At 36.4% G+C, this 15,400-nt stretch overlaps 1 protein-coding gene across 1 annotated transcript; it reads right to left on the reverse strand.

Moving 5' to 3' along the window:
• Window positions 1-613: 613 nt before the first annotated feature.
• On the reverse strand, window positions 614-1,105 carry LOC110006750 (protein FAR1-RELATED SEQUENCE 5-like). Its single transcript, XM_020663747.1, has 2 exons — window positions 912-1,105; window positions 614-839 (listed from the first exon to the last, which is right to left on the reverse strand). Exons 1-2 carry the CDS (start codon window positions 1,103-1,105, stop codon window positions 614-616), a joined length of 420 nt encoding a protein of 139 aa, XP_020519406.1.
• Between the last annotated feature and the right edge of the window lie 14,295 nt (window positions 1,106-15,400).

The following is a 15,400-nucleotide window of genomic DNA, read 5'->3' on the forward strand; positions in this document are numbered from 1 at the left end:
ATACCTCTAAGAATAATGGGTGCGCATGCTCAACATGGCTTAGATGTGTTTTAAACTTTTTCGTGATGTGCCACTTACAAAAGTCATGATTAGTATTCATGAAAACTGTCTTAACTGCAACCGTTATAGCTAAAGCCTGATCGATGATAATTGTACCTAGTTGACAACCTCCCATTGCCTCTAGCCAGTTTTCAAATAACCAAATGAAATTTTTCTATAGTCTCATTGAAGATGAGAGTACAATATCGAAAAATTGTGTTTGTGTGATGATTAACTCCAAGGATTGGGCCAAAAGGCATACTGAATTCATTCATTTGGTGCGTGGTGTCAAAGGTTACCACGTCATGACAATATATACTTTGAATCAACCTATAAAACACCAAATAACCTCCCCACCTCATCAAGTTGAACTCTATAAAAGAAGGTAGGGTCCAATTCATTATTCGTATGCAACCAACTCATAACAACATTACCCTCTTTCTCTTTCAGTTGTTTTTTTTTTTCTAGTTATGTGATTATCAAGGTCTTTTTCAATGAAAGGGACATTTTCTGCCCTACTGCCCTCTTCAATAAGGTAATCCATTATCACCCTAGACTTAGTCATAGAAGACTCCTATGTGTCAATCACCTTTTTCACAATGTTTGGTATCTTTCGATGATAGCGAATGAATCTAGTTTTGTTGGGCATTGTGAGAATACGATTATATTCTTTTACAAACTTCACAATAACCCATCTATGCTTCTCATCCTTCTTAATGCGGATCTTTGCGTAAAATCCATATTTCGTGTTGGGGTGAGCATTTTCACTCCCATCATACATCTCACTACGAAAACCTTGCCTACAATATTCTAAAAGCTGACTAATTCTTCCAACATATTTTCATATGGTCATTCCCTTTCTTATACTAAACCCTATCAATTTTGCGTAGTTATTATAGTAATCATAAGCTTCATCTTCATCAGTAAATGCCAATCCTACTGTGGGTTCAATATTTACATCTCTTGTTAGGGTTGCCTTTGCATATGTAAGTATAGGATCTCCTTCTCCATCTATTGTAACTATGTCCTCATCAGACGGAAAACCATAGCAAGCTTCATCTACCATAGCTTGAGCACCACATTCATGCCTATTTTTTGAATTAGTAATGTCGTGGGGAGAGGAAAGAGATGCTGATGTCGAGGCGTCCATGCCACACGTATAGTATACCTGTTAGGTTTATGTGGTCAACTTACAGAAATAATGTGTAGAGTAATGGACAATTCCCACTGAAAAATAATAGACAATTCCCACTGAAAAATAATATTATTACTAAATTACCTATTTTTTACAATGATTTATTGAAACCAACGAATTTATCTAAAACAACAGATAGTTTATTTTCCTATATGTGTATTTGTTTTTAGCATTTTCTGTGATTTTCACTTTTTATTGACCGATTTTGGATTAAGTGAGGCCTTTTTGGTGATTTAAAACAAAAATGTCGTTTTTTACTCATAAATTTGATGCCTAGCATAAAAATTTGTGATTTATAGGCTGATCCTTCCATTTTTGGTGATTTATTAAGAAAAAACGTAGGGTTTTATTGGAACATTTCATTTTGGGAACTACTAAAAAAAATTGGGTTGGTTTTTTGGAAAAAAAAGAAGGGGTTGGAGTTTATTAAGAAATTGTGGGTTGAGTTCAGGCAAAAAAACTTGGATAAGATTTGAGGTGCACTAACTTAAATTGGTGTCGTAGAACTTTGTGGTGCAGGGATACAATTTCTATGGAAGCCAGGAAGCTTGAGAGGGCTTTGGTGGTGTCTGTAGCAACCAGGAAGCTTGAGAGGGCTATTGGGGCGTCTGTGGTTGCATGAGAGAAGAAGGCGAGCAACAAAGAGGGAAGGTTCGCAAAGAGGGGAGGTTCGTAGAGCAGAGGAGAAGAAGCGGGAGGATAGGGGTAGCGGGTGAAATTTTTGTAGGTTTGAAGCTTTTGAGGCAATCACAGTCTTGTGCACTGCAGTGCGTCTGTGGCAACAGATGGAAGGAGGAGAGCTCAAGAAATTTTGGAGCTTTGTAGCGATAGTGCAGGTTAGCAGAGAGAGCGGGAGGAGAAGGGTATGGGGTGAAACTTCTATCAGTTTGAATCTTTTTGCTTTCCTGCACGATTGGTTTTGAGCCAATCAGAGCCGTGGGTTTCATGAAAATTAAATGGACGGTTGATGTAGTATGACGAAATCATTGTTCCCTATCACTTATAGGCGTTGGGAAGACTTTTCCATACATACACATATCTATATATATATATATATATATATATTAAGTCCGATGTAAGAAATTCTCATCCTTACTTAATGGAGGAAAATCTATTTTAAATACTCATCATTTTTCTTCCTTTTAGTGAATTGCCCTAAATTTTAGTTAATTTTCATTTGAAAACTTATAAACTTGGGCATTTATTGTATGGAGATTTTTCTTTTAAAAATGAGTTTATTATGAAAGCATGCATACCAAGTGTTAGGCTTCATTTCTTTAGATCTATATCAAATATGGGCGTGCATATCAAGTGTTAGGCTCCATTTCTTCATATCTATATTAGATATGCGCGATTAGAGATAGTGGTGGCTCAGAGACCATCACGTTTCTCGTGCGAGGGGACAACACCAGGTATGCACTTTCTTTAGCTTCTAGGAATCATTTTTTTTCCTTTTAGTGAATTGCCCTAAATTTTAGTTACTTTACATTTGAAAACTTATAAACTTGGGCATCTATTGTATGTAGATTTTGCTTTTAAAAAATGAGTTTATTATAAAAGCATACATACGCAGTGTTCAATGGCACATTTGACCAAAGTTTTTCATCTCTTTTGGTCATGCACTGAACATGAAACCATTTCATCTTTGATATTTTAAATATCCAGGCTAAATCTTGGTGCACGAAACTGTTCATTTCTACTGTCTAGGCTAGCAAGTCGTTCTAACTGAGATTTGCAGAGTCGCATGACGAAGTACTTTCATGAATATCTTTTCCCATCATAACTAACTCATCTTTTTATCCCGAGATTGCAACTTGAGTATTTGTCATGGTAAATTCTTGTTGTTCATTGCCTTGGAGAATTCTGAGCATGTTAGGCATGTATTCTATTTTGTAAAAGGAGGTTTCCCAGTATGTTTTGGCATGTAACAACACCTATGAGGGAACCTCAATCACGTAGCACTATGACCCTTAAACTTACTCTGAGATTCACTTTTATGATAATTTTGTCAAGATATCACATCATTTTTCCTAAGACAACTCGTTTTGGGTGAACATACAAAATTAACAAATTGCCCTTATTTCAAGGCTATATGGTAAAGACATCATGCCACATATTCACCATTAGGGGATGGACTGAGCTTTTATCCCCAGTCTAGATTTATACCATGGCAAACATAGGATTATGGGAGACCTACAGGATTAGGCCATTCGTTATAAACCACTCTCTTCTTATTGAGTTTTGTGTCCGATGGAGATTAGACGAACTCTATTCTTTTTCCTACCGGTGAGATGAGCCCCTTGATCGGAGGTGAACTCTATTCTTTAGTGAGATGAGTCCCATGATTGGACACGAACTCTATTCATTCTCAAGCCAGTTGAGATAAATACGATCCTTCCCCTTTTTCTTGCTCTCGAGAGGGTAGCACAACGCCTAAGAGGTCGCTAATGGCATCATGATGATCTGCTCGTTCCTTAGGAGGGATACTCAAGAAGGGCTCTCTGTCAACCCTAAACCCCATAATCCTCACCATATCTGCAATGGTGTGCTCATCTCTTTAGTAGGGAAAGGAATAGAGTTTGTCTCCAATCTCCATTGAAGACAGAACTTAGTCAGAAGTGAATGATCAATAATGAATGGTCTGATCCTATAGGTCTTCAATAGATCTATCCTAGCCAGGATCTACACTTGGATTGGAGATAAAAGCTCAACCTATCTCTTGATGGTATATAAATGACAGGAGGTCCCCACCATATAAGTTTGAAATAAAAGAAATAGTCACAGGAAGAAAAAGAAAAATGATAACTATATTGGAAAAGATCTCTAGCCTGATTTTAAAAAAAGAAAAAACAGAAAAAGAAAAATTGATTTACTTAGAATTAGATGTCCTAGGGTAGATGAAAAATGATCTCTATAAAGAGAAAAGAAGGACAAGTAAAAAAAAAAGAAAAAAGAAGAACATTTGCCCTAGCTCTGAGGTAGGGGCAGTTTGGTAATTTTTCATGCTAGCCCAAGACAAAGCTGTTCTGGAGAAAATATGTGATATCTTGATAAAATTCATCATGAAAGTGAATCCTAAACTAAGTTTAAGAGTCACAATGACACGTGAATGAGGCTCCCCCATAGATATTTTCCCATGCAAAACGTTGCGGGAAGCTTACTTTCACAACATGGAAAAAAATACCAAACATGCACATAATCTTCCAAAGTAGGAAAAAAATGAATTCAGAGTGGGAAGTAGTCATGATACTATTTTGAAACAGAAAAATAATTAATTATGACGACAAAGAAATTTATGAAAATGCCTACTTGCACTACTCTACAAGTAGCGAAAAAAAGGTGCACTGGCCAAGACAATAAAAATGGATAGTTTCATGGACCAAGGTCAAGCATGCATACTCAAAATATCAAAATAAAGAACTTTCATGCTCAGCACATGAACAAAAGCGATGAAAAAGTTTAGTGAAACATGCTATCAAACACTTAGTTTGCACGTTTTCATAAGAAGTTCATATTTAAAACAAGCAAAATCCATACAATGAATCCCCAGGTTCTAAGCTTTTTAAACTACATGATGAATAATGACCTAGGGAAATTCATTAAAAGGAATAACAACGAAGAAAACATGATTAAAAAAGCATTGCAAAGCAAGAAAATGCATACCTGACGTGCTTCCTTCGAGTGGGAAACATGCCAGTCTCCAGTCCGCCATGGTTACTGATCCGCCATGTCTAAACAAGATATGAAGGAGATCTCAGAAGCATTGATCCAAAGGAAAAGAAGCAAAATGTGCCAAAAAAATCTCAAAAGATTAGAAGAAATGGGGCCGAATGGGACCCACCTAGACTCAAAAGAGTTTAAAGATCAAGAGGGAGACGAGATATGAGAGAGAGAGAGAGAGAGAAGAAAAAATCAAAATTAGAGGGAAGCGTCGGCCCCTTGCAATCTTATAGCTCCATGAGGGCTGTGCGATGCGTGGCACATTGCGCACCCCCACGTGACACAACCGTATAGCACAAATGGGAGGGGAAAAAGTGAAATAAAAAAGTTTTTTTCTAGAAGCTCGAAAAAAACAGAAAGAAAAGAAAAGATGGCTAGGGTAGTGGACCCCACACCCATTGAAAACAAATTGGAAAAAGAAGAAGAAAAGACTCAGAAAAAATAGGGTAGGGGCAAAATTGTTATTGGACAAAAAAAATGTGAAAAAATAAAGAAAAATGAGAAATCAAAGATCCGATGCTCAGAAAAAAGTGAAATCAGTTATCAAAGATGCCATAAACAGTCAGAGCAATCCTCCACTATGTCTGACACATTCAAACACCCTTCATAAATTATCTTCAATCACAAAACTCCAAGGTCATGTGAGCAAAAATGGCTCACCAGTATCAAAATCCAATAAAAAAATGTCTAAACCATACGACGTGAAATAGTAGGGAAATGTCAAGTCATACGTCAAACTCGTGTGCCACAAAATAGCCGGGGATAAAAAGACGTCTAATCCAAATGGTTATAGAAAGACCAGTACCCAATCTCAATTCAACGTCAAACCCGTGCTATTGAAAAGAGTCGAGGCAAGTACAAGAACATCTATCAGTGTATGATATAAAATTATTCAGATTGATCCTTGGTTGCACGAGCTTAAAAGGCTAACCAAAATAGAAAATTTTAAAAATTATAACCCATCTTCAAAACCCCCCCTATATGTTTATGTGAAGTATTCCAAAATTTTAATTTCTTTGGTTAAAAAAGTAGCCCATAACTCAGAATATGTTTCAAAATCCTACCTATTTTTAAGGCCTTCTAAAATGTTTTAAAAAATGATGGAGTTTCACAGAAGCTTGGACATGTTTCTACTGTTACCAGATTTCGAATGCAATGCTTACATGCCCTTAGGAAATAAAAGCCAACTCACAGATTCCAAAGCAAAAGTCTGAACCCATGGATCCTAAGAATTAGAATCGAACGCAAACAAGAGTTCAACTAGCCAGGAAGTCATCATTTCTTCAAAATCAGAATCCCATTCGATTGAAAAACCAGATCCCCGTAAAAAAGGTCTAAAGTCGAAGATGACTGCACTAATGTCCCAGGTAGCATTGGGGTAACTACAATAAGGAGTGTCATTGACTTAAAGATAGCATGACTCCTGTTGATTGTCACTTCAGATCCCAAATGTCGGAGACCTCTCAATGCCATTGTTGGATAGTAGAGTTTTAGTTCGATGTTTGATGGATCAAAAGTATCCATCAGCGTACCACCTCCCCAAAATGTAGTGGTCATTCAAAAGAATGACTCTGAAAAAAAATTTCATTTTCATTGTATCTCAGGTGTCTACTTCTTTGCCATTCACTATGTACCTCAGGTGAATACCAAAGAGTGACAATTGTAGACAACCCCTCGAAATTTTGACTAAAGGAGTTTTTAAAACCTTTATTATGAGTCCAAAGGACCACACAATTCTTAGTAGACTATAGGTGACCTAAATCCAATAGAGTTATCTCAAAACTACCCGAAAACTATCCCGAGCCGTCGTGGACCCCAATAGCTTTTTAACAGTCCAAGAATTGCTCGAATCAGACCAATAGATCAAAAGTTATAAGCCTCAAAATTTTTAGGGTCCAAAATTACCACATTGACTTGGTTGGAGCAACTCGCATGATGCGTCATGCCTCGTGCTGGGCCGCGCAAGGCTCCGTGCCTCATGCAGTGCACCATCCCAATGGGCCCAAATGCAGTCTAGTTGACCCTAGACATGTTTTTGACCAAGAAAACTGAGTGGAAAAATCAAAAAAATAAGAAAAATAACCTAATCTTAATCCTAATCCTAATTGAATTCATAAATTAGATCAATTAATTTCCACCTTAACCCTACTTTAGCCTATAAATACCCCATAAAAATGTACCAAACCACCTCAAAAAACTCTAAACAAATCTTCACAAATATTGAGAAAATAGACTAAATTCTTAGGATGAAATTAGAAAAATACCCAAAAATAAGATAGAGCCTTAGAAAATTCCTAAAAATTTAGAAAAAATTGAAAACAAATCCCAGAAAATCCAAAATTTGGACTTAATATTGGGAAATCCCCAAAAACATTATAAAACTAAGGAAAACTTTCTCCTAACTCTAAAAAATCCTAAGTAGACCCGACCTCAACCAACCCTTACATTCTCTAGAGTATTAGGAACCCTAGATCTAGGTGAAAAGCCATCCGATCTACCAATCCAGCATGCAAGATGCATTCAAAAGGATATGATGGAGCAAGAAGGGCAGGTTGATCCAAACCTGAAACTCCAGGTATCAGGTCCTTAAAGAGAAGTATTTGTTTCCTTATTTAATTTTAGTTTATTTTCTTCATTAATTTAATTTATTTTCCTACAATTTTCTATTATTTAATCAATTAGTAAAATTTAGAAGTATTCTAAAAGCAATATATATAGATTGAGAAGCTGGCAATGCCAGTGGACTCAAGAAAGATTTAGATCTAAATAGATATGTGTCATTTTTGAGCTCATAATTTGAGTGACCCCACCTTCTCTACTTATTAATAATTTAACTAAGTTTTACAAAGATTTAAGTTGATCTCACTCAAAGATTCACGCAAATCGGAACATAAACATGTATGATGCTCGGCAGATATTATGGTCCAACGTAATTGGGGATTCCATTACTAAAGAGGATTGCCAACCCAATCACATATATATTCATGATTGGCTTAGTTATTCTCTCACAAGTCAGTTTGATAAATTAGTGAGTATCAAATGCAATTGATTGAGCGAGAGATTCGTGGTCATGTCACAAAATGCTACCAATAAGGTGATTGAGAGACACATAAGCTTATTCGGTGCATCTTGTTGGGAATACCATTTTTGCAGGCTCGAAGGGCAACTTGTTGGGAACACCATTTTTGCAGGCTCAAAGGGCAAGGAGGTACCTACAAGGCAACGCTCTTTGAGGAATTTGACAAGACAAGGCGATATGCATGGGGTGCTGCGATATTGGCTTTTTTATTCCGCTCTCTTTGTAAGTTTGTCATCACCAAGAATCGACATTTTACTGCGTCGGAAACACTTCTTTAGCTTGTGCATGGGTAGTTGTGCGTCAGTATGACAATGTCTTGATATTCTTTTTAGATATGCTTATTTTATTTTCTTGTCATTAGTTCATTTTGTCATTAGTTCATTTTGTAGAGTTGGGCATTTGAGTATTTTCTGACTTAACAGTCTAAAGATGAGGAGCGAAAGGTGGTTAGAGTGGATGAGCCACGAGCAAACCGATGAACCATCCCCTTAAAAATATGAACCCAAAGAGATTGGAACGTGTAGAAAGGGGGGATAGGTATGTGGTTTCATGGGAGCAGGAGCTAGTCCCGCAGATCTAGAGATGGAAGGATAAAAAAATAGTCATTGGATTGGGTTTGAGGATGACACTGAGGGTGGGGTGACCTCAGTACAGTACGTGCAATGGTACTCGAGTCAAAATTGATGATTTGAGACCCTACATATCCTAGGAAGGTAATATTCATCCCGAGAGGATATGTCCACAGGTTAAGCATTGTAAGAAAATGTAGTTTATTCTGTTTTATTTATTTCATAATTATATATTTATGGCATGTGACATTGTCTTTTATGATAATTTCCTCTTTTGCATAATAACATGGTACATCGCACACTGCGACCCCTCAATTCTGTGCTGGCATCAGATGATATGGGATTCATTGCTCAAGAGCACATAATGGCTGTCCATCGAGAGCTGACTATATAAGAGGTGCATGCAGCCAAGGAGGCAGATGAAGAGGCAAAAGAGGAGGTCCCCTTGCTCGGGCATGTGGAGGCAGAAGAGGTGGCCCCTTTGCCCGAGAATGTGGAGGTAGCTGAGGAGGTCCCCTTGCTCGAGCATGTGGACGCACCCATGCTTAAGCCTAATGTGAGGCGGAGGTGTAGCCACAATTCAATCTCCAACCGCGACGGGTCAAGGCATTATAATACAACAACATGATGAGGGGTCTAGCAAGCTTGATCTTGGGATTCATATAGGTAGAGGGAGGACAAAACAGTACAGGCTGAGATGTCGACCGACATAAGGCTCTTATGTTTTTTTTGTTTAATGTATAAAAATGATATAAAGTAGGGTTCTATCGTTTTTTGTGAACTTTTAGAATGTAATACTGGATGCTCCCATTTTCTATAGAGATTCCATATTTTGCAATGAATGACCTGTTGGAGTTTTGTGAAAAATTATTTTCCTACAATGAATGCCTTAGTTCTTGACTTGTTTCAAACTGTTAGATGTTGAAAGTACCATTATGTGTTAGTTTCTTTCTTTAAATCATGTTAGAAAACCTATAGCTGAAATGAAATCAAGTTTGACAAATTCAATTTGCACGCCAAAATGCATCAACACCCATGATGCTCATCATTATAGTGTGTCTAGACATACTTTGGTGCTGCAAAGTTTGTGGCATAATCCTTCACACCATAAGCAAAAGCTGACATTGAAGACATTTATTACGTGAAACCTTAATTTTTTGTATTTTTCTTTTTGTAAAAAAAAAAATCATAGAATGTGGTCCGCCTTTTGATCTATTGAAATATGCAACAAAGTGCGGTCTGATAGCCAGAGCATCGGACCACCTTCTGTTATCTTTACTCATGCAAGAAAGTCTGGTCCGATAGAATATGGGACCGCCTTTTGTAATTATCAGACATGCAAGAAAGTACGATCTGCTAGTTGGAACATCTGATCGCCCTTTGTTATATTCAAATATGTAACAAAGAGTGGTCGGACGGCCTTGATTTGTTACATTCAAATATGTAACAAAGAAACTACCTAGTTTGTGTTGTTGGATTGTGTCTAGCCCCGAACAGTTTTGGGCTTTTTCTGGATGTTTTATTGGCCTTTAATTTGTTGGGATGTGGCCTTGGAGTAGAATTTTAAGGCTGTTTTTGGACAAAGTTTTGTACAATCTCAAGCTCAATGTGTCTCACGGTGAGCGCCAAACTATTTATAACAAAAACTTTGAAGAATTTCAGACGAAACTCTACGTGATTTATGCTTGATGATAATGTGGGTTCCATCGAATCACGGTTCAAAAACAAATCTTGATCTCCAAAGATCAATCCTTTTTGAGAACTATCGGCAACGCCAGCTTGAAATCACACAAAATCAAGAAAAGAAGTCAAGAAAACAAGAAAAGAAAATAAAGATAATAAATGAATTAAAACTAACTAAATTAACCTTAAAAAAAGAAAATTTTGGTGGGAATTTGTAGAGATTTGGTTGAGGGTTTCTAGTCTAGAGTTTTATAGGGCTTGCTCCATGCTAGGGGAATTTTTGGTTATTTTTCTATGATTTTATATCTAATTTCTAAGGGATTTTTTAAGAGTTGTTTTGTTATTTTCCTAACATTTTTTTGGAGATTTTAGGTTGTGATTTATTGAGTCTTAGAGAGGTTTATATAGGTTTCAATTTGAGGGCCAACTCAATTAGGATTCGGACTTCTAAATCTATTGTTAGGCTTGTTGATAAGGTTTTTCTAAATCTATTGTTAGGCTTGATGATAAGGTTTGATTGGTTGACCAGTCAAGATATGTCCAAAAATACTGTCTAAAATCGATAAAAAATAGGGAAAATATCATGTTATCTTTTTGTTTTTAACTTCTATATCTCATCAGACCCAAAAATTTAAAATATTACTTGTAAGCAAAAGAACTTCATCTTTTCTATCTTCCAACCCCCTAAACCCTTTTGACCTTGTATTATTGACTTATGAAATAACTATATATATATATCTCTCTCTCTCACATCATCGTCTCTCTCAAAACTCCATCTCTCTCTAAAACCCAAACTCTCTCTCTCTCTCTCACATCATCATCTCTCTCTCTCTCTCAAAACTCCAAGAAGTGAAGAGAGAGAGATAGAGTTTTAAAGAGAGAGACATGGAGTTTGAATAAGGTGTCATTTTAGTGTTTGTTTAGCACAAACATTTATGGTCAAAATGGTTCAGGGGGTTGTAAGATAGAAAAGATGAAGACCTTTTGCTTACAAGTAATACTTTCAATTCTTAAGTCTCATGAGATATGGAAGTTAAAAATAAAAGATAAGAAGATATTGCCCCTAAAAAATATCCCAAATATGTATGGAATCTTTCAATATCTTATGGAATTTTTCAAACAAGTTTTGTGACCTGAAAGGTGTTAGTTGTGCATACGGTGTCACTTGGCACGTGCCCCACGTCGTTGAACCAACTTCACTCCTAGCAGCTTCTGTTAGAGACTCTGATGGGCCTAATAGTGATGGTTTAGTTATGTTTGAATGCGTTTTGTGGTCTTCAATAAGTAATTTTATGAGATTTACGTGTTGTATTCGATAAATTCTTATTAGATTTGGTTATCGAGGTAGTTTGGGTTAGATTTGAGGATTTTCTAAGTATTATAGACTATAGTTTAGGGTGACCTATGGTTTATTGCACTAGTGTGTATGCTGGGGTTCAGGGTTATTGGTAGGGAATTCCTCCGTCAAAATTTCAGAGGGGGTGTGTATAGATCCATTAGTGTTGCTTTGGGCTATCAATATATTTTATTATCAAATATTATATGGGATTGTCTACAAATAGATAATTTACCTTATGTATAATGATGTCACAATCATACTTGTTTTTTAGATCTTAAAATAGGTGGTTGTAAGAGTGTCATTGGTTAGACATAATATTCTAATAAAAAACGTCTCGGATTTCGTGACTCACCTCAAGCCATCCAATTTGACATTAATGAATGGGAATAATTGTGACCACTTAGAACAAAAGGTAAATAGTTTCTTTGTAGACAATCCCATATTATATTCTTATTGCATATGAATGTAGCTATTTAGGTGAACTACGTAAATCTTTAAAATCTCATGGTGTTTATTTTCTTACGCTTTATTTTTCATAACCGAATTGTGGCTTATATTTGCTTTTTAGTCAGTTGAGTACACAATCCGGATGGAACTCTATCATTAAAATTCTTTCTGCATCTAATAAACTTCTTAAAAGCCAATAAGTAGTATCAAAGTTCACATTTCAATACAAAAATAAAGTCCGGTGCATTTAATCAAAGAAATGTACATGCTGAAATATGCATCCATTTAGTTTGTGGGAGAGAATTATGATGGTGAGTAAATTCCTTTTCAACAAAAATGACAGTCATTTTGGTAAAAAAGTAAATAAAAAGTGAAATGACAAACTAAATATTTTGTTGTTACAGGGAATATTATTCCATCATAAAAAAGAAAAGGAATTTGAAATCTTAAAGGGCTAGGATATAGCTGCCCACAAAAGTGATGGTATTTGTTGAATGAGTTAAAAATGTATAAACTTTCTTTTTTTTCTTCAAATTTTTTGCCAAAGAGGATGTGTATGCCAAATTTGAAGAGAAACACGTGCCCCTATACCCAATGGGCAAAGACGATGCGTATACCCGAATTGAAGTGAAAGAAGTGCCTCTAAAGCCGCAAAAATCAGAAGGGTGGACCACTGTAGTTGAGTAGTGGATGGTTTGTGAGAGCGAAGACCAAATATTTGTATACAACTTTACAAGAAAAGACCATATGTACTATAGGTTTTGACTCAATTTTAACTCAATCTATTGTTTTTTTGTTTCAACTTAAACTACCATGTTAAGACGTGCCCCTCCACTCAAACTTTTCGACAAAATAATTACCCTAGAATTTTTTTTGAAAACTTTTTTCTCTCTTGGGCAAAGGTTCATTCAAGAGTTTTTTATTAAAAAATTACCCTTACATTTTTAACAACCCTTACATATTATAAAACATTAAACACCTTATTTACTAGTTGCATATTTATCTTCCTCTTTTAAATGTTTCTTGTTTTGACCAATAATATCAAAATTTATTGATAATCAGATTACACAAAAGACATTATATCATCCGAAACAAGAATCGAAGGCAAAGACGCACCACCTTTAGCTAGAGTATTAGCCAAGGCATTTGCTTCCCTATGTACATAAAGAAAGGATATTGTCATGAATTCCACCACATCTAGGATCTAAAACCAAACCAATTTGAGCTCCCATGGCACCTTCCGCTCACTATGGCACCACCTAATGACGTTCAACGAGTCACCCTCAATCACACAACAATTACCCAAATTTCTACTAATAAAAGTTTTCAACCCATGGAACAGTGCAAGCATTTCAGCATTATTAGAAGTAGCATTTCAACATGATATGTAAAAATCATATCCCCATTCAAATTTCTGACTACCCCTCCAATACCAGCCACACCAGGATTACCTATGGAGCTGCCGTCAAAGTTTAGTTTGAGACCCCCCCGATGCTGGTGGAGTCCAAATACTTCATGGTTTACTCTTAACGATGCCCATATGGAATAGATTTTGGAGGTTAAGCATCACATCTACCTCCGAAATGACCCACCCCTCCTTCAAAATTGACAAACAACACCATAAAGAGTGTTTAATCTTGTTGAAGACTCTATCAAATGGTAGACTATCCCCCATCAAACGTTCTCTTATTCCGCTCTGTCTACGCTTCCCACATTACAACTTCTCCTACAATTTTCCAAATCACAATGCCAGTCTCCGGTAAATGTGGAATAGCAAGATCAGTGACAATCCCTAACACATTTTTGGGTAAAGGCATTCTAACCGCAAACTTCAAAAAGAACCAGCAACAAATCCTAGTGGCAAAAGGGCGACAATGTTAAAATAAATGAGCCCTCGATGCACCATCTCCTTTGTACATCAGATAAACATTTGGAAAAATTTTGCTCCTTTTAATCAAATTATCAACTGTAAGAATCTTATCTTGGGCAGCAAGCCAAACAAAAACTTGGACTTTGTGAGGTATCGACTACTTCTAAATCTGAGCAATTTGTAGCAAAGACCACCTTCATCGATCATGGGAAAACAACCTCTAACATGATTTAACCAAAAAAGGCCGTCATTCTCCAGCTCCCACACAATTTTATCTTCCAACCTTTGTGGGATATATACTTGATTCAAGGCTTCCATCAAAGTACTTAACTGAGAGTATAACCCATTGTTAATCCTATTATAAGGAAAATTGATATTCTACACCACATGATTACCTCTAACCTCAAAGATATAAGCCACCTTCATATTAGGATTAGCCATCTTTTCAAAGATCTCTGGAAAAACAAACTTCAACGGTCTATCCCCCAGCCACTTATGGTGCCAAAAAGAAATCTGGTCACCACAACCAATACACTACCACAAATTTCCTTCAAGCAAAGGCTTGCATAGAAAAATTGATTGCCAAAAAATCGATCTATTGGAATTGCCACGGCCACTACCAATCCACATGTCTTGCCTGTAAATACCATATTTAGCAGTTAGTATTAGGTACCACAGTTGGTCCTTAAAATGAAAAGCTTGCCACTACCACTTACAAAGCAAAGCTTGATTGACAAATTTGAATTTTTTGATCCCCAGCCCCCCTTCTTTCTTAAGAATATACAGCCTATCCCATCTCACAAGGTGAAATTTCCTAGCTTCATCACAAAGTACCCCACAAGAAGTTCTACATCATACATTCTTTTTTTCTGGCAACTGAGGATGGCATCTTGATGATTGACATTTGATAGATAGGGAGGTTTACGAAGCACAACCTAAGAAGAGTAATCCTCACTCCCCAAGATAGGTATTTAAGCTTCCATAAATCCAATTTTACTTGAACTCTTTGTATAACTTTATCCCTCACCAAGACTGATAAGCTTGCATAAGAAATAGGCAACCCCCAATAAGTAATTGGGAAAACATCAAACTTGCATCCCATAGAATCTGCCAATTCCTTCACCAAAGGCTCAAGACAGTTAATACCAATCAAAGAAGTTTTGTCAAATTAACTTATAGGCCCAAAGTTACCTCGCAAAAAATATGGCAGTGTTATACACTTGAGATAACTCAGCCTCACAGAAAATAAGTGTGTCATCTGCGTATTGTAGATGAGACATATATGGCCACTAGTTACCTTGAAGCCCGAAAAATTACCTCTGCGCTCCACATTTCTAATAATAAGATTGAAGCATTCTGCATATATGATAAACATAAAATGCAATAGTGGGTCACCTTGGCATAAACTTCTCGCAAGCATTGAAGAAACCTGTTGGGTTATCTTTGAAAAGAATCGAAA

Source organism: Amborella trichopoda, chromosome 5 (genome assembly GCF_054954075.1).
Source record: "Amborella trichopoda isolate Santa Cruz 75 chromosome 5, AtrichopodaSantaCruz75HAP2 v2.0, whole genome shotgun sequence".
Taxonomy (NCBI): domain Eukaryota; kingdom Viridiplantae; phylum Streptophyta; class Magnoliopsida; order Amborellales; family Amborellaceae; genus Amborella; species Amborella trichopoda.

Bases quoted from the DNA above. Each gene is read 5' to 3' on its own strand.
- LOC110006750 (XM_020663747.1), bottom strand. From the start codon at position 1,105: ATGGTAGATGAAGCTTGCTATGGTTTTCCGTCTGATGAGGACATAGTT. The intron at 840-911 runs GTTTAGTATAAG...AGAATATTGTAG, and splicing joins AACTACGCAAAATTGATAGG to GCAAGGTTTTCGTAGTGAGA.